The 20,638-nt window shown below is 41.1% G+C and overlaps 1 protein-coding gene across 1 annotated transcript; it reads right to left on the bottom strand.

The window, feature by feature from the left end:
• Positions 1-12,540: 12,540 nt before the first annotated feature.
• On the bottom strand, positions 12,541-20,018 carry slitrk5b (SLIT and NTRK-like family, member 5b). The gene is made up of 2 exons (XM_017422752.3): positions 19,784-20,018; positions 12,541-19,397 (listed from the first exon to the last, which is right to left on the bottom strand). Exon 2 carries the CDS (start codon positions 19,340-19,342, stop codon positions 16,736-16,738), a length of 2,607 nt encoding a protein of 868 aa, XP_017278241.1. The 5' UTR covers positions 19,343-19,397; positions 19,784-20,018; the 3' UTR covers positions 12,541-16,735.
• Between the last annotated feature and the right edge of the window lie 620 nt (positions 20,019-20,638).

Consider the following 20,638-nt stretch of genomic DNA (forward strand, 5'->3'; position numbering starts at 1 on the left):
CGGGGACTGGAGATGCTGTCCTCTGTGCTTCGGTGCGTTACATGCTAACCTCAGCTATATTCTTTTGTTCAGCAATATAGTTCTGTCATTTTTCTTCTGTTTCAAAAGCATTACATTGCAGCCGTTTTACTAATAAATACAGTGCTCTAAATTCAAGCAAACTACAAAATAAAGAAATAAATTCAGGCCTAAATATATACAAAGAAAACAAGAATGGGTCACATGTCATGTTGGGTGGAGAAGGAGGCGAACCTAGAGCGCAGACTCATCTTCAGGACTTAAAGGAAAACTCATTTATTAAATATAAAAGAAAACAAAGGACGGACGCGGCAGCAAAACTAAACATAACAGAATCCAGGAACCGCAACATGAGCGACAAGACGAGAGGAGCAACCAGACAGCACATTGGAGTGACAGTGAACCAGCAGGGAGCGGAGGAGATGACCGGGTTTTAAAGACGGAGAGTAATTAGGTGAAGCGGGCACAGGTGAGTGATGACAACTAGGACCAGGTGGAGATGGGCGTGGCAGGAAAACAGGAGTTTGTGAATGATGACAGGAAACAAAGACACGAGGAACAAGAACTGAACTAAGACAGTAAAATCAACAATAAACTCAAACTGAAACAGGAAGACAAGAAAAGCAATAAACCGAATACAAAAACACAAAGAAAACCCAAATCCTGACGTCACAGTTCCGAGGTTTTAAAGGTTTAAGTTCAGATGAAGTATTCGGATTTCTTGTTCCTAATTCTGTCGTCTCTTTCTTATCAGCACAAAACTGTTTTCTAATCATCACACCTGTTTCTTACGTTCATTCGCCTTCCAGGCTGTGTGTTTGCAGTCCTAGGTTTCCTTTGTCCACTTGTCTGCTCCTCGTTTTGTCACTGCCTCAGTCATGTTTCATGTTATCCCTTGTGCTTTGTCCGATGCCTTGCCTACTACACTTTGATATAATCTTTTATTGCACGTCTTTTTTCTTTGCTAAAATATCTTAATTGACACGATTCCAACAACAAAAAACACTGAAACACCCACGCTGCAACGCTAAGTGGTAAGAATGTCCGGATTAACGACATATCAAGGAGAGAAGAAACATACTTAGCTTGGCTAAAGATGGTTTCCAAGCTCTTTTTTATCTTTTTTTTCAAAGGCTGTTCACAGTTTCCCATTCAGTTTTTTTTTACCATTTCCACCCATGATCAAAGTTTGATGGCGACAGACATAAGGAGAGAAAACCCCCAGAAAAGAAGGTGAAAACAGCTCTATATTTGTTTCAGTTTCCGGGGCTGGAGATGACAGTGTGATAGTGGGGATGTGTGAAACCGGCTGCAAAGTCACAGATGTTGAAAATGTCTCCAACTCCAGTCCACGCCGATACGACAGAAACGAAGGCGTTAAAAATCTCCACTTTGGAAAAGCGTTTTTACAAAGTACCTCACGAAAAAAAAAAAAAAAAACAACCTCCATTTGTGTTTGAATGACAGGCGCAAACGAGAAAATCTACAGCTTTTAAAAATACCCCGAGCAGGGCGGCCGAAGCTTCACCTTCCTCCAACCTTTTATTTTACCTCACAAAGCGTCGGAGGTGGATGCATGTGGCGGTTTGTCCTACTTAAAGATAAAGATTGTGACCTTTGGTCTGCTGTGAACTTTCTGCCTTTACCAGTGTTTAAAGAGACAACTGGAGGAGAATAGACGGTTTATTTTTAGTCTGTCTTTTGAGAGGAAAAAAAAAAGTCTAGTAGTGCTCATGGAAACATGTCATACGGTTCATGTTTGGCAATAGATGCTAAGAAAAACATTCTGATTCTGCTCTTCCTTGTTCTTAGACCTTCAAAGAGCTTTTCAGTGGAGGTTTGTTCAGGATAAATATATATATATATATATATATATATATATATATATATATATATATATTTTGCCAGGGTTGTAAATATTAACTCTGTTTGACAGCAGTGCAGGAATTAGGAAAATCTACTCTTGGTTGTAATATTTTAAACAGACCTGCTGCAATACGTAGTCTTTGAACTGGCTTTCCTTGACATCAAGCTGTGTTTCTGACGAATTCCCAGCTCACTACCCCCTTCTTCGCTGTGGAAAAGCATCTTTTTTTATTTTATTTTGGGGGCAACATAATTTGCAGAACCGGAGCGAGGCCGGTTTAATTTGCTGAGAAATAATGAGCTGAAGTAAAAAAATAAAAAAAGGGATTATTTTGTAAAGAGAAACGTTAAAACATGACACTGGGAGTGCAAGTGGACTGAATACCAACTCGCTGAACCAGAGTTAAGCTCAGTGAGTTGACTGAACAATTTCACACAGTGGTGGTTGGGGAGCTGCTTACTGGAATTATACATTGTGGAATAAATCAGTGAAGAGACAGTGAGAAAGCTGCACACCTTATCAGCAGACTGTAGGTACACCGACAGGAGTGATTACACTTGGATTCGTAGATAATTGAAACTGGACGGCGCTGATGACTGAAAACTGACGTCTTCTCTCAGATTCATCAGTCAGTATTTCAAAACTCTTCAGCTTGGGTTAAAACAAAAGTTCAGACGTTTTATGAACAGTTATTATCTTACCTGTTGTAGACAGCTTTTTGAACCAACCTCGGGGGGTATTCACACCAGGAAAGTCCTTTGGTCCGCTTGTTTGGTCCGGACCAAAAGTGGACTTTATTTTTTCCGTTTGGTGTGGTTTGCATTCACATTGTGCTTTTTTGTAAGCGGACTATAATTTATAAACAAAGCCACGTGGGTGACAGTCATTGCTCCCATTGGACAGAAAGACGAGGGCAGCGGTTGGAGCACAGAGCACAGACCTGGAAATAAAGATGGAAGTTCTGCGTGCTGTATTTGTTATGTGCACATTCGTTCTGTCGGTACAATTACAGTACCATTTTGAAATTCAAAAGCAGCTCATTCAACGTCGGTTTAATGACGTTTTACGTCTAATTTTGGAACGGCGCCGGCAAATGCGTGAGGTGGTGTTAGCATTAGCAGCAATAATGCTATTTCTCCCATGATGCTTAGCAACGGTGGCTCGTGAGGTCCAAAAAGGAGCATGCTTTGCGTAGTTAGTTCGGTTCAAGTCCGGTCTGTATTCACACCAGAAGCGAACCGCACCAGAGTTCGTTTGGAAGCGGGCCGAGACCACCTCAAAAAGCGGGTCTCGGTCCGGTTGTTTGATCCGCACCAGAGTTCGCGTGACTGCATTCACACCTGCACAAAGAGTCCGGACCAACGCTGGAAACGAACCCTGCTTCGATTAAAGCGGACCAAATGTGTCAGGTCTGAATACGACCTCAGTTTGAAGAAGTAGGACTTCATTCTGAACACAGAGCTGATGGCAGAGTAAAATCTGCTCCAGAAAAGGCATGACAGTGAACATATTTTCACGGGCTTCTTTGGTATTTACAGTTTTCAAATTCTGATCTCTTTGTGATGAGTTTTTTTCTTCCCCTTCCGATTTAAGTCAACTTTCAACCAATCAGCGCGCGCCGCAAGCAAAGCATCATCTCTATATGCCTTCCATTGGTGTTTTTTTTTTTTGAGTTCTGCACCATCTGTGCTGGTTAAACGCCCAAAATCCTTCTCCCTGCGTTTGGTGGAGAGTGTGAAACGGGAGAGAAACTCGCGCACTTCCATGAACCACTTGAACCGACGCCCCGTGTTCAATAATAATCCTGCACATGTCCATCCATCTGCTTCATTAAGAGTCCCTCGCTTTTCTTCCTCAGGTTTTTTTTTTTTTTTTTCCTCGGCCCGATCGATGCGTGCACGTGAGAACCATCGATCCGCTCTTGGTTCTGCCTTCGTTGCTTTGACTTTCAACACGGCCTTGAGAATGTGTTTCTGAACACTCCTGAGACGGTGGCAGTACTGAAACGCGGTCGAAGAATTTGCATTTTTAATCGACCAATGTTTATCTTCTCCGTAGTCTTCCACATTTAATCATCTAAGCTCGATACTCTGCTGAATGTTGTCACACGTCTCTTGTCGTTTCATAGAAGGCATCTATTTGAAGGAGAGTTTACAGTTTTTAAAATGTTAGATAAATCAGGTAAATACGTTTGTGTCTTGTCTATCAATGACACATACCCATACTTGAGTCAATAAACATTTTTGGGTGCACTTTGTTTTGGTACACAAAGTGTTTGCGTTAAAATTATTTCACTTTGACGATGCTAACATGCTAATCGCTGAACTGTTCATTTGAAAATCATGCCCGGCAGCAAAAATATGATCGTCAAGGCAGGAAATTTTATACAATGGCTCTCTAAAAGAAGAATTTTATGCCATTTGAGTTAAGTACATACAATTACGTAGTAACACGGATGTTGTTTATGTCAGGATCAGTGGATAACGAGATGAACCCCAAAAAAACAAAAATTTATTTTAAAAAAAAAGAACAAGAAAACAAAAAGCTGACGTGGGAGCAAAGATATAAAATATAAACAAAACAAAAAGCCAAGGCCAGGCAAAACGTGGAGATAGACAAAGGGCGTGAGCAACAAGCAAAACAGCAACAGTGAACCAGCGAGTAAGTGGAGGAGATGACCGGGTTTTAAAGACAGGATAATTATGGGAAGTCGGCACAGGAGAGTGATAACGATTGCGGGCAGGAGGAAATAGGCGTGGCAGGTAGACAAGTGCTGACTGAGGACAGGTGGATGATGACAAACCGGAAAACAACAAAGACAATAAGCCAAAACCAAAAGAAACCAGAAACAAAACACTAAATACAAAAAGAAACGCTGTCAAAACAAAACCTGACAGTTTATTGTTTGTTTCAGACTTATAAAACAACCTTTTCTCCAAAACAACTCATAAAAGGTTAGTTGCTCCTATCAGTAGCTGTTAGATCAACTCCTCCATAAGTACTGCAGGTAAGATACTGACTCCTTATAAGTCTTTTATAGAAAACCACTTAAAAAAAATGTAAAATGTCAGTTTAATACTTAAGCTGACAAAAACAGAACTTAATCCACTGAATCTTTAGTGTTAAAACTCTAAGGACAGCAGGTTAGTTTATAATATTTTACAGCTTTTAAACTAAATTATATATACTTTTTCTGCGAATCAAACACATGATTGACAGAGGAATTTAAAATAGGATTTTTGTAGGCACAAACCACATGGGGGTCAAAATTTAATGACACAATTTGTCACATTTAAAAGGCGGCTATTTGTTAAGTTGTTTGTGTTCCTGTGACGCCTTTCAGGCGATTCTGAAGGCTTTCTTTTTAAATTAAAATAAAAAACCCCCAAACAATCCTTGTCAAAACTGTTGAAGCCTTTTAGCGCCTTGCTGGACAGGTTGACGTGCGTCTTTGGAAATCTGTGCAGTCAGCCAACAATAGCTTGTCAATTATCCAGTCAGCAGTGATCAACTTAAAGTGGTGCCTTCCGTGAATGAATATAAGCGTTATTAGTGATGCCTGGACTGACACATCCAGGCAGAAAGTTGCCTCTCTTTTTGTTAGCTTGTTAGCCGCGCGGCTGCTTGAGCCTCGACGCGAGGGGTGACTTGAAGGAAGAGTTTTTGAGGCGCTCGCCACCAGCTCCGCAGCACGCGGCCTTCAGCAAATAATGTTCCTGAGTGTGCTTAATGAAGAAAGAGGCGACTGGTCAAACGCATTTAACGCCGAGGCGTTGGCTTGGCCTGCTTTGAAGTGTTGCTGTTTGAATGCTAATGTTATTCATGACCTATTTGCTTCTTTACTTTATAGAAACTCCCGGTGGCCTCGGCGCCCTGATGGTATTCACACCGGATGCGAAGATGCTGCTGCAGCACAACAACGATGCAATTAATTAGGGAATATATTCAAAAACTTCTTAACAAGAACCAATAAATAGGGGAGCGACGCCGCATTCGAAGGCGGGTTTTTTTGTTTGTTTTCTTTTCTTTTTTCCCCCCGACCAGTTGTGTAAAATTACAATCAAAGTCAGGAAATCGTTATACTTATAACAACAAATAAAACTCAGGGTGAAGACATTCGTTTGACAGCTTGTGCACGGCAGCGCTCCCCGGGGCTCAGAGGATGGTTACCCAACACCCCCACCTTACCATCTGTCTGAATCCATTGTAGCTCGTTGGAAGTCCCACAAGGATACTCACGGGGGGGGGGAAGAGAGACAGAAACACCGAGAAGTGCTTTTAGGAACTACAGCACACCTGTCACCATTACTGAGGATAACATCAGAATATTCTGATGCCTCCAACTATGCGCTGCTTTAAAACTTTCTTCAAGTTGAACTTTCAAAGTCTTGTTGCCACAAACTTTTTTTTATATATGTTTATCTCTCTGCAGCTGACCAACAGTAGTCTGGTCAACCAATAAAACAACATCTGCATCAGTTTAACCTAAAATCGATTACAAAATATTAACTGAATTAAGTTGTTTTAAAACCAATTAAGGTATTTTTTATTTCACCAATCAATAAGACTTTATTATTTATGTTTTCAAGCTATAAAAAGCTAAAAGAAAACCGCTTGAGAGGGTTTTTTTTTCTTCGTGTCAACACTTTTAGAGCAAGACACCTAACTCTTAGTCAGTCACCGGGTGCTGCATCATTTATCTGACATCTTCTCAGTGGAGGAAAAAAAAAAGTATTTGAAACACTATTAATATGGATATCAACATTTATGCTGCCCTTGTTTTACACAACCTAAATGTGTTTGTAGTTTTGTTGCTGTCACATGCGACAAACTTTGCATAATAGATCATAAAATCTTAAAGAGACGGTTCAGATTTGGGGACGTGGGGTTCTGTGGAAAAGCGTTGAGCCGTGAGTATCTTACCTGCTGTAGATAGCTCTTGGAATGACCTCAGTTCAGAGAAGCAGGGTGTAATTCTGACCTGATCGAAGAGCTGTTAAGACCAAAGAGGATTGCTGTCATCCTAAGCAACTCCAATCTAAAAAAACATCATATTGGTTCAAAAAAAATGTATATCTTTTTTATCAATATCCAATTCAATTAAATTTCAGATTGCACTCATAATTTAGCAGAAATGTTGTGATATTCCCACAGGAAGTTGCCCAGACTGCTCTGGAGGAGCTAGCTGCTGCTAGTTATTAGCTCGTCAAGCTGTTCTTCCAAAGGGAGGTCTTTCAAAGAGCCATCTAAAACAGGTAAGATACTAACTGTTTATAATCTCTCCCCGGAACTCCCGTTTAAAAGGTCTGAACAATAACTTTAAGTCTCTCTTCACATAAAGGCGGCAAAGGTCTGCCGCCCTCACGAAAAACCATTTGCAGCAGCGCCCAGAACTGCGCCCACGGGATCAGGATCCAGGTTAGGGTTCGGGTAAATCCAAAACCTTCCATGGGATCACAGAGGAGTGTAAATAAACAGATCAAACCGTTCCCTGACAGCACAATCTGTCAGGTCTGTCTCGCAGCAAAGCAGACAGCACGTTCTCTCTGACAAGTTCCTTGGCAGCTAATCCATAATTCATGAGATTTTCTTAAAACATTTAAGCAGCCTACCCTTATACTTGTTACAGTAATGATGTATATTTAGCCGTAATTGCTTCCACAGAACATTAATCTGATATAAAGCGTTCCACTGTATGGGGAACATTAAGTGTCTCATTATGGATTAAATGTTTAAATGTTAACCCCATTAGAGGGAATACAGGGCGCCAAACTCACACAGATTAAAGACGCTGTGCGGGAAAACTTTTTAATTGTCAGAAACAACACAAAAAGGAGGAAGATAACGTAAACATTTGGTCCGATTCTGAGAATAAGATGGACATTTGATTATTTACACCGCGGCGGTTTGCCACCTTCCCTTCCAGATGTCAGTCCGATTTTATTTATTTATCTATTTTTTTTCAGACGATGGTTCTGGAAGGAGACGGAGGAAATGTGTAACAGTCGAGCGGATGCTGAATTTAAATTCGGTGGGCTGCCACAGTGCACGGGCAATCTGCAACAGTCCCCCTCACACATCAGAGCGCTTCATCCAGCAGCTCACAGCCAAGTCCAATTTATCATGGTGCGTGAAATTATGGAATTGGAAACCATGAAAAGAAAAAGAAGAAAAAAAAAAACACACACTGTGGGGCAGAATAAGCCGGGGCATGTTGTTTTAGTCGTAAGAGTATGTGGCTTACGTTCAAACTATTAACTGCATTCACAAGTTTTAACCCCATGCGTGTAATCCTGACCCCCCAGTTTAGCTCGAATGGTGAGCTGATGGTGCTTTTGAGTCTTTTTTTTTTGTCTTCTTTAAACCGTCTGCACTTGTCATGATTGTTTAAGGCCGGGTGCTCTCCCATTGTGAGCCCCTGCGTCTCCCCTCTCTCCCAGCTGAATGAGGAAACAAACACAGGGCCCTTTCAGGTCACATCTTTCTCAAATCGGCAGGAGACGCTGCTCTTGCTGGTGCGCCGCATTCCTAAATAAATCCACCTCGAGGCCAAACCAGCAAAAAAAAAAAAAAAAAAGGGATTTAGTGTTTTTGATGAATATTTTAGGAACTTATTAGCGAACCCTACATTTCACCCCGGCCTGATTTGCTTGTCGTCTCTGTAAAATTCTGGGCCAGCGAGCGCGGCTTTTCTGCTCGTGCGGCTTCCGGTGACACTTCGGGGCCGAGACGCAGAGGAGGACGTGCCCTTGATGCGATGAAGAGCCACGAGGAAGCGGGCCGGGCTGAGGTTAACGCAAGACGAGAAACTCTGCAGGGCACAGGCTGCTCATGAATGAGGAAAGGAAAACGGAGGAAGCGCGTTTCAAACCGAGGAGGGCTATTAATTTGTCTTGGTAATGGCAACAAATCTCAGAGAATATTATATACACAGCCTGCAGACATTGTTACACAGAGCACTCACGAGCTGCGAAAGCTTCTTATAAACATCGTTTCTCTGTATTCGCAATCTTCTGCCTTTTTACTTAAGCTTTACCTCCTTTGCTCGATGGGAAATATCCTGCTCGTCTTCAATGAGAGCACTACAAATGGGAGGATGAGGGAGGATTCTGTCAGTTTCTCAGGTTGGCAGACATAAGCCTGGATCAGCCCTCGTAAATATTAGTGTCTCGCGCCGTTTTCGGGTCGGAAATAAACTTGGCAAAAAGAAAAGGAAGAGAAAAAAAGAAGAAGAGAGGAGCGCGTTTAAATCCTAGCTCCTTGTTTTGTAAATACCGTTCCATTCCTGAAGCTTGTAATTATCGCCCACGCCAAAAGAGAAGAGGACGGATGATAATGTTTTCATGCCCGCGTCTGTTAGCAAAATATCTCACAAACCACTGGAGGAATTTTAATGAAACTCGCAGGAAGTAATCGCTGGATGCACGTCTGCAACTGATTAACGTTTGGAGTTAGCACAAACCAAGATGGCTGCCACAGCTAACTGATCTTGCTGAGCACAAAAATAGCTATAACTTAGTCAATTTTACAGATATCAATCTAAAATTTGGAGTGGTTGTAACTGAGAGTGATCCCCAACACATATTTTGAGCGTTCATGGATTGTGCAAAACATTCGCTTAAATTTTGCCATGAACTGTTTGCGGTCAACTCTGTCTGACATGAACAACTTGACAGGTTTTAATGAAGCTTTCAGAAAGTATTCACCGGATGTGCATCTACAAGTGATGAACTTTTGGAGCTAAGACAAGCCAAGATATTAGCTCCCACATTTAACTGAAAATAGGAAACACAAAAAAAAGAACTATTATTCAGTCAATTTTGCATATTTTGTGCTTAAATTTCGTATGGCTGTAACTGAGAGCCATTCACAACACACGCTCCAAATGCTACTCATCGTGCAATATTTTCGTTTAAAACTTCACCATTAAGTGTTGTAGTCAATCCTGTTTGTCTGTTAGCAAAATATCTCATAAACCGCTGGGTAGATTTTAATGAAACTTTCAGAGAGTAATTAATGGATACACATTTATAACTGATTTACTTTTGGAGTCGGTCCAATTTGTTATAGCTGCCACAGCTAATCAACATTTGCCAGCACATAAAGGGCTATAAATCAGTCAATTTTACAGATATAGAGCTAAAATTTGACGTGGTAGTAGCTGAGAGTGCTTCACAACAAATGCTCCAAGAAGATGTCTCACGATAACACATGAGATTCTGCAAAAACAAATATTTTTCAAGGTCGGATCCGTTCCATCAGTCCCCAACATAATTTCATTTCGGTCTAAAGCTCTGGCATGAAAGGTAGTGGGCGATATGCATTCCTTCCTGAAATGCCAGTCCCCTCGGTTTCTTCTTGAAACGCTTTATTGCACAGAATTTGCCACGCACAGATAAATGGCAGTTTACGCCCAAAATGCAAGCCATCAATTATTAGTCAGGACCTTCGGTTCGGCGGCGGGTTGTGTGAGGGCTTTCAGAACCCGAACACGCTGAAAGACGAACAGATAGGATAAAGGTACTGCCATGTTGCTAGCTGAAGTCCTTGAGGCAGGCATGAATACACTCTGAGTCAATAATTTATGCACCGAGACGCACACACACACACACACACACACATGTGAAGTGAGAGGGAGAGAAACACGGCATCGCTTCATGGGGGGAAACAGAAGACTCAAAAATCTTCAGGGACAGAAACAGATTCAGCTAAAACCACACACACACACACACGTTTTCTGTTCGGTTTCTCCCGCACAATGACAGAAACATCAAGGAGGCTTGAATCCTTTCCAAAGTGCCTGCTCGCCCAAACAGAAGATGGTGTTTTTTTTTTTTCTTCTTGTTCTTGTTCTTCTTCCCCTTTTTGCTGGATGCTTACAGTCATCCGCCGTCTTCATGCAGCCTGACACGTCTCTTCAAGCTTACATAATGCAGATCTGCCCTAATTTTCTCTCTCCCTGGCGGACGCGAGGTCTTCAAGCTGCAACATTACACCATCAACCTGGAAAAACAAACTGGATAAAAAAAAAGTGGACAGAAGTACTGAGAAAAAGATGTTTTTTCAGAAGCTAAAAAAAAAAAATGTTCCCCTCATGTCATGTTTTTGTCTGTAACATACCATCTGCTCAATTTAGGGATGACCAAAATACGGTGAAACTAAAATATTGGAAGGATATATTTTAAACCCTGTGCTGACATTGTACTTTTCACACCAGAATCTTATTTTTTTTTTTTGTGTGTGTGTGTGTGTGTTTGAGTGTGTGTGCCAGGTAATTGGATGTTTCCATGGAAACCAGGCTTCCAAAAAGCTATTTCTGCAATAAAAAAAGGAAATGTTGTTCCTCTGTAAGTGTCTACAAGCGTTCGCAGGCAGATGTCTTCATGCTGCACAGCCACAATGAGGTCATATGTTGTCTTGTCTCACACTGTGGAGCTGCACCACATCAACACAACATAGTGCTGCGATAGTATTCAACATCAGAATGACGATATATATTCACATTTTCTTCTTTCTTTTGTCTGTCATCAAAATGCTCCCAGCACTCTGATCATTTATTGCACTCTAAGCGATTTTTAATGATAATACACACACACACACACACACCGATGACAATATGTGTTCAAAGCATCACACTGTTTAATATTGCCTGGGTGTGTGTGTTTTTGTCTGTCTGTTAGCAAAATATCTCATGAACCACTTCAAAGATTTGAATGAAACTCCCAGGAAGTAATCACTGGATGTCCGTCTACAGCCGATTAACTATTGGAGCCGACCCGATTCACGATGGCCGCCACAGCTAATCCACATTCGGGAGCACAAAAACGGCTGTAACGGAGTCAGTTTTGCAGCTACAGAGCTAAAAATTGGTGCGGTAGTCGCTGAGAGTCACCTCCAATGCAGAATCTAAGTTTAAACAAAACACCTGTAAGATTGTGTTCAAGATTTAACCAAAATGGTCCGAAGTCTGTCAGCTTCCAACATAGAATGAGCAGTTTTGTTTAAAACGTTTGGCCTGAAAGCAGGCGGGTAATCCTCAAGGAACGCCAGGCCTTTATTATTAATTTTCTTGCTTGGCATTAGAAGTAAATAAATAAATAAATAAATGAAATGAGATAAACTCAGTAATACCTACTGCCTGTCTGGCTTGAGCTAAAGCCGAAGATAAGCATCTCTTCCTGTAAACTTCTCGGGGAGCGGCGTGTCACAGATAAGCAGCTCACGTTTACGATTTAGCCAAATAAAAATCCTTCACGTTCTGACTCGGGGCTCGGCGTTTTTATCCATCGTAGCATTCCCCCCCCCCGACATTTTTATTTATAATCTCTAACTGAAAGAGATGGCCCCGCCTTTAATATTTGATTAAGACCAAAACTTCAAAAATGTTTTTTTAAAATTAGGCCGGCGGGTTTGTTCAACAATTAAAATGTGCCCTCTCTGTGCACCACCACATTCTGCACCCAACAGTGAAGGAAGACAAATACAACAGCATATCAAATGAATGCATATATTTTATTCATTAGCTAACAACTAAAGAAAACAGCACACTGTAGATATATTTATCCCACATATTCCTAGTTGTATGGTGCTTTTTTTTTTTTTTTTTTTTAATTTATTATTGTAATTTATTTTTTTTTTTTTGCAATACACAACCAAGTTTTTTGCTTTTCAAAGATGGTGCAAGTTTGCATGAAACTGCTGATAAAGTGTCCTATTTACAAATCAGAGGCCGACACAGATTAAAAACACGGTTTCGCCTGAAAAGCGAGCGAAGCGAACCAAAGGCAAACATGGGAGTCGGAATAAAAACAACAGAAACGTCGGCCTCGCCTCGCTCTTGTACACGAAACACTCACAAATATTCAAACAGCAGTTTGACATTTTTTTCCTTTTTTTTTTTTTTTTGTTTGAATTATCATCATCCAAAGTTTCCGTTGTGACAAAAAGAATAAAATAAATAAATAAGAAGAAAGCAGGATTTGGTCGGTTATGACAAATGTGTGGATGAAACAAAAACATAACATCTTTTTTTGTTATATACAGGAAATATTGCATCCCAAAAACTGAAAGCAACCTCTGAATAATAATAATAATAAAAAATCATAATAATACCTCGATATTGTTAATATGTACTTTTGCAAAGTACGGTTGTAGCTTTGAAACGTAAAAAAAGTTACCACACGATAGGAAAAGACGCGTTTGAAAACTGATACAATCAACCAGCCGCTTCCCACAACACAACAAACCTTGTGAGTGCCTCGGTTTGTGCGTGTCTGGAAAGGTCACCGCCAACTTCGCTAGCCAAGCTGCGTGAGCACGGCTCGCGCGCCGCCGTGAAAGGCTTTTGCTTGTTCGCCCCCGATGCTTTTTTTTTTCCAAACGGCAGAAACAAGTCCGGTTGTCACAAAGCGACATCGGAACACAGTGGAAGGCAACGAGACTTCATCTCGGGTTTCGGAGCGCACGGCTAACGCTGGATCGCAAAACCTTGGCGACATGCAGACGAGGTCCAGAGACGGGTTAAAGTCATAGTTCGGGTGTTTAACGATGGGTTCTGCGGAAAGATTATGAACATTCAGTATCTTACATGTTGTAGGTAGCTCTTTCCGTGAAAAACGAGTTTAATTCTGGTTAAATTGACAACTGAACAGCTATCCAGAGTGTGGCTAACACGCTGACTAGTCTTCTAACAACTCAGGTCTGAAACATTTCATATCGGTTCAAACAAACACTTTTGCGTCGTTCTTGGCTAGCTATTAGCTCATCAGCCCAGTCACAATTAAACTCTTTTTCTCCAAGCAGAGTTTGTTCAAAGAGCTAAACAAAACAGGTAAACCAATCATAACCTTTCCAAAGAACCGCACTTCAAAAGCTATAACTTTCCCTTTAAGTTGGCAGATATGTTGCATAATATTAAGTAAGAAGAGAATTAACTGTGTGATTACCTTCCAGGGAAAGTTTTGTACTTTAGAAATCAGCCTATAGTAGAAAAACCCAACATCACTCTGTCCTTTCACCGGCTGCAGTCACTTCTTGTGATTTTTCTCTTGAATTGCTAAAGGTTGATCTGTTTATACGTGTTGCTTTATCCACCAGTCCCTTGCTATAAGGAGGTAACTGCTAACTGCAGAAAAATTGCTTGATTTCTTAGGGTTCAAACCAAAACAAACGACAGAAAAAATCCAAAAAGTAACAGAATGATCAATGCAGTACATCCTAAAAATCACTTTTAATTGAAATCATAGGAAGTTCTCAATTGAACTAAATACCCAAAATGTGTTTAATTAGTGCGTCTGAATTTAAATGTGACTACCATGTTCTCAGGAGATACAGGTGGCAAGCAAAAGAAAAGCAGTGAGCGTTTTGTACCGATTGTCCAAGTATGATATACACTGATGCATAGTGCAAGCCTTTTTAAAACACATGTAACCCTTTTTGTATGGAATTATTAAACCATTCTATGGCTATATGTATGTTACAATTTTTGTGCATTTAGGAAAGTGACATCTTTGTTGACCAGCAGAAGTCATTAGTGCATTTTTTATTTAAAAAAAAAAAGGTTGAAAATAAAGTCTGAATTTAAGTATTTGTGCAAAAACAGGCTGTCATGTAAAATTAGTTTAAATGGACCAGAAAAAAAACACATCTTTGTTGAATTTAAATGAAAAAATGTGAAGATTTACTTTAAAGCGTGAACTAGACTAACCTGAAAATAACATAGCAGTGTCCTTTTTTGCGATGCTTCTACGTGAAAACCTGTGGAAATGAAATTCCAGTTAAGTTCAGAGATCAGACCAGCTCTAAACCCAGGGTTGACAACTTATTCTGTCAAAGCCTCTGATGTGAAGCACAAAGAGCGGCCTTCCACTGCTTCAAACGCACAAACTTTAACTTTATTAAACAGCGAAAGCAGCGGTTTTCACTTAGAAGTTGTTTTTTTTTACCATACAGTTCGAACAAGCGACGACCTGCTTATAAAGAGTACAGAGTGTAAAAAGAAACCCAAAGGACCTGTAAACATGAGAGTCGAGCTGCATTTTTACCTTACAGCCATTTATAAAATATTAAACTAAGTGTATGAAAGACAATATTCTGACTGAGTGCTAAAGTACTTAGTTAGGTTAGGAACCAAAACTACTTTATGAGGTTTAAGATTGTTTTTTTTTTAAATACACTACTTCTCAACTTTAAACCAGTACATTTTTCTAATGTCCCAGAAATTCAGGGTTTTACTTTGTTCAGTTGGAGTATTAAAACCTCAAATAAAACAATCTTAAAGACATCGTTAGTATGTACCTGTCAGAGTGAAAAGCAGCTGAACACAACCAGATTTCTGTTCATATTTGGGGAATAAGCGGATAAACAAATAAGACAAGACTTTTATTACAGAAGGCTGGGATTTGGGTCCCATGTGAACCTATTATTTTATATATTTAGTTATTTGGAGGGGGGTGGGTTTCTGGACAAGCACCGCACATCTGTTATTTTTGGACTGCAGTTTGGCTGCTGCCGTACGGATTTAAACTTGGTGGGTGAACGTTTGTATAAGAAAAAGCACAAGCTTTGCACGAATGCGAGCTTTGGTGAACGACAACCTTTAACCAATTATTTCGATATTTTCTCCGTTGCTATTACGCCACTGCCTTTTCCTTTTTGTGATAAGACTGGACAAATTGTATAGTCTTTGCACCTTTATCACAGCACAGCTTGACACTGACATGGTATCTTGGATTCAGCTGGCAGGTCTATTACACGCTTTGGTGGGATCCTGTGAGACTGAGGCTTTTATCGCGTCGTAAAACTTAGATTTGTTGTAATGGGAATGCAGCTATAAATGTAATCTGCTATATATCATAAAAAAAACAGGTTGTATAAAATTAGAATAACTTAAGGTTGCGTTTTTGTTGCTCCCCTCTGGGAATCAAAGTTTGCATATTCCTTTTTGAAGATTTTTTTTTTTTTAGACTGCTTTGGTGTTGGTACAAGAATATATTGAAAATGTAATTACATGTTTGTGTAAAATAGCAAAAAACTACATTTATAGAAATTTGTAATAAACGGATGAGAACTACAGGTAAAACAAACTACTTTCATTTACAACAAGTTTGAAAACAGCGCTGATTAAATTTTACTGGTATCATTTGAAAAGTAGCTCTAATTTATGACTTTTTAACTGAGAGAGTCAACATAATTCAAAACTGCTGGCTTGCAGATGAGGTTTAGAGGTATTGCCATTGATTTTCCAGAGTTTATGCATTAGGGTGACACAGCCACATTTTCGAGATAGTTTATTCCAAATCTGCAAGAGAGGAAACATTTACTTTGCTCATAATCTGTGATTTGTGATTTCATTGCCCCGGAGTTGTTAAAGCGTCCAACACACTTTACGGTTTGCACCCAAAGGGTAAGTTCAAAACAAGTTTCAAATAATAATAAAAAAAAAAAGGCAGCTTTGCATGTTTTTTCTGTTAAATAGAACAGGTTTATTTCGGAGCAAGAGCATATCGTTTGCATGGTTCATTAACATCTTTAAGATGCAGCTAATGTAAGAGTTAAAGCTCAGTCTCACATCATTGTCAGTGATACAGCTCCAGGGTAACTTTGATGATTGGATGAGTCATTACAGCCCAGAATCTGTTGTTTTTGCTTCACATTTGCACATTTAAACTAAACTGTCGAACCACGCAGCAAAACAGTGTAAGTGACGCTTTAAAATGAGTAATACCCTCCTTTCTATCAGTCACTTTGTAAACCATGATTCCCAGAAATGCACAACAGTTTTGTGATTCATGATTAAAACGAATAAATCGTGCACATTAATCCACTCTGGCCATCTGGAGGAGAAGTCTCTTAAAACTGCGTGAAAGTAGTTCGCTTCTCCAGAACCTCAAGGTAGTCCGGGTCGATGTGGAGCTTTGCTTTCAATTCCCAGTACTCGCTCCTGTTAGGCTCCACATAAACAGAACTCGGCGACGTACAGTACAGTATTGTTTGCTGTATTCTCTCCGGGTGCACGTATTGATGCCTTGCATCGAAGTCTGAGGTATACTGAGTTGATGAATGCGCTCCGTGCCTGCAAGGTAACGTATTGCTGAAGCGTCTGTTCTTGTCAGGCTCAAGCACATCTTTGTAGTAGCGTGGATCATCTTGGTAAGGGGTTGAGGGCTTGTTGAGAGGTTCTGAAGTGGTGGCGCTGTATTCTGAGCTTATCACATTACTGGCTGCCTCTTCGTCTGAGTTACCCAGAAAAGCGCCACTCAGCTCATCAAAGTCTCTGAAGCCATCCACTGATTTGTTGTCCATGGGGGTGTGTGCAGCAGTCCTACACGTGGTGGACTCTGTGGGGGGTGGGATGTACTCGTATACATGTCCAGCAGACGTTCTGACTTTGGGAATGGATCCCTTTTTGTAAAGGCCATATTCCATGTTGAGAGAGCTAATGCAAGCGTTCATGGAGTTATTCTGCTCGTTTTGACTCTTCTGGCGTCGCTTTCTCATCGCCACAAACAACCCGGCAGCCACAAACACAGAGAAAATAAACATGAGGAGGAGGGCCAGTATCATCACGGATAGTGGAATGGTGCTGTATTGTGTGTCAGAGTCTAAGGACATTTCTATGGTGATGGTGCTGCCCGGAAAAGATTCTTCCGAGGGTGGAATCATGGAAGCAAGCACATCAGAGTTATTAGGGCAGAAATTAGTTGTCTTAATGTATCTCATATCTTCCCCAGCCAGCTTCTTGGGCGAGCCACAGATGACATTGTTTACAACTGTGCCTGTGCTAAGCTGCTCTAACCACATCTTCAAGTCTAATATACTGCAAGAGCAATCCCAGGGATTCTCGTACAGATCGACTTGTACGAGTGCTAAAAGTTGGTCTAATACACCCCTAACTGGCAGATATCGCAGATGATTGTTGCGAAGATTCAATCTAGCTAATGTCAATCCATTAAATGTACCCTCTGGCAAAGTTTTCAAGAGGTTATTGTTTAAAAACAGAAGCTGAAGTTTAGGTACATGCTGGAAAGTATCAGCAGTTACCTCTTTAATGACGTTGTACTCTAAATATAAGAACTGTAGGCTCTCTAGTCCATAAAACATATTAGCCGTAAGACGTTCTATCAAGTTCCCGTTAAGGTACAGTCTTCTTAAATGTGTCAAATCACCAAATGCTCTGTCATCTACATCAGCTATTCGATTGTTGCCGAGATGGAGCAAATCTAACCCAGTTGCCTCGGTAAAATCGGATCGATGCACCACCGGGATGTAATTCCCTGTGAGGTACATCTTTTTGGGGTTGTATGGTTTTGGATTTAAATCAGAGATTTGTTCAATCTTTCGCTCCTGGCAGTTCATATTCAGGCCAAGGTCTGAAATTTGCAGATTGCAGGTGCAGGCGGTCGGGCAATCTAAAGGCACAGGAGACTTAGTCTGATATGAAACAATTTGGCCATAATTCTGTGGCTTGTTGGACGGGACACGGGCAGTGGGTCTGGATTTTAATTTGGCCGACTGCCGAGGTCCCTTAGTTGGCCTCGACGAGGATCTTGCAATTCCAGATGAGGTGAAGGAGGCTGCAACTAGAGCCGGCGTGGTCCTACGGTATGCATCAGTGCTCAAATGCGGCGGAGGCGGCATTTCATATTCAGCGATGGCTCTCCTCGGGCACAATTCTTGTTTTGAAACCTCATCGAGGTCTCTCCCGTGAAGCCGAAAGGGGAATTCGCAAACGACATCACCGACCAAGGCTGTGTACGATATGCTTTCAAGCCAGGTTTTAAGAGCAATCAACTCACAGGAGCAGTTCCACGGATTCTCCTCCAGCTGTAACTCCACAACACTGTTCATGTGCTCCAGCAGACCCATGTAGGGAAGCACTTTGAGCTGATTCCCCCTCAGGTCTAAATGAGTCAATGGAACATTCTGAAAGATGTTTACAGGGAGACTTGAGATCAAATTGTCATTTAGAATCAAGACTTCCAGATGTCGAAGTCTGCTGAAGGCATTTGGCTCCACATGACTGATGTAATTGTAATCAATTTGTAAATATTCCAAACTTTCGAGACCCAGGAAAAACTCTTCCTTCAAGGCATCAATTCTGTTATTGTTCAGATGTAATCGTTTTAATCCCTGCAGTCCATTAAAAGCTCCTGCTTGAACATCAGATATTTCATTATTCCCCAGATGTAAGATTGTAAGTCCTTTGTACTCGATAAAATCATTGGCATATAGCTTTTTCAAAAGATTCCCACTAAGGAGCAGGTGATACTGGGAGGAGTGCACTGGGCTTATGTCTGACAGGGTTGCAATTCCTCTGTTTTCGCAGCTCACTGTAAGTATCCCTTCCTTCTCCTCACAGGCACACAGGTCTTGACACATTTCACCATAATTGCCAGCCATCTCAACAGTGCACACTGATGTTGCACTTAGCAAAACATAGGGAATCCAAAGCTGCATTTTCCTGCAAATGATGGCCAAGCCCGCGGTCCTGCTAAGGTATCGTCAATGTCATCTAGAATGAAAGACACACATTGTGATGTAAATCGGACAGGCTGCAGTGACAGCAACTTCCACACAAGAAGCTCAAGCTGCATTTGCTGCAACTCAGAAGTAACTTCAGCAGCCCTCGCGGCTGCTGAATGGAAATGGCTCGAACAAAGCAGGGTAGAACTTCTGCAAGCAATTTAGCTTTTACTCTTAAAATCATCATCATTTACTCTTCAAATAAATGCTTAACCCAAATGTGAGGGGGAGCCATATTGAATTTGCTTGTTGAGAATGTAATTTAACAAATTACAGGAGGTTAGCTGCAATTTTGCATCAGTTTTACTCGAGCATCATCACGGATAAGACAGCCTACATATATTTACACTCTAATTCCTGCTGGTTAATACATACCTCACGCACATTGATGAAGCTGTTGGATCTTTAAGTGCTCAGGCATCCTTTTTTTTTTATGTTTAATCCTTCAAAACAGGACTCAAAAATATCCCTCAAAACGCAGGATCTGTTCTAACGCCATTCATCGTCACTAAGAGAGGATGAAAGAAATGCTGATGAACCATAACTGCCAAATGCTTCTCTTTCAGCACGCTGTGCCGGAGGAGACACGACTGTGCCTGCTAACAAAGTTGCTTATTCTTTCTCTCTCTCTCTTTCTCTCCGGCGCGCTCGTTCTCTCTCTCTCTCTCTCTCCCTCCCTCTTTGGATACTTGCACACACACACACACATAGAAAGATGTGCGTTCAGGCTCGCTCGGTGGTCGCGAGGATGTCAAATCATTTCATGCACAAAGAATCAGCTCACTGGAGCATCACACCAACACACACCCCCCCTTCTTCAAAAAATCTGACCTACCTACTCAAAAAGAGAAGAAAAAAAAATGTTTTCCTCTCAAAATATCAATGATTTACGCAGGCGAGATGCTCCAAACTGTTGTTATTCAGGCAGAAAACAAAAATCCTCTTGATGCCAACTTACATCAGCTCTTCCTAATCTGACAGTACTGTTCTTGTAAGAGCCTGCTGGGGTGTGTGTGTGTGTGTAAGGGGGGGAGCAAGGGGGAGTTAGTGATATAGTCTGAAACACTAGTGGCACTGTCTTTCCTTCTGCTTTTTTCCCCTGGCAGGAATCGATTGCACCTTTCTGCCATCACTCCGGCTCCTTTGCGCCTTCTCCGTATTTGGACATCTCGTCCGAAAAGTCACAGTGTGGGTGGAAGTTGCCCCGTGAGTGCATTAGACCATTTGTGC

Source organism: Kryptolebias marmoratus, linkage group LG6 (assembly GCF_001649575.2).
Source record: "Kryptolebias marmoratus isolate JLee-2015 linkage group LG6, ASM164957v2, whole genome shotgun sequence".
Lineage (NCBI taxonomy): Eukaryota > Metazoa > Chordata > Actinopteri > Cyprinodontiformes > Rivulidae > Kryptolebias > Kryptolebias marmoratus.

Excerpts from the sequence above, each read along its gene's own strand:
- slitrk5b (XM_017422752.3), bottom strand. The coding sequence starts at position 19,342 with ATGCAGCTTTGGATTCCCTATGTTTTGCTAAGTGCAACATCAGTGTGC.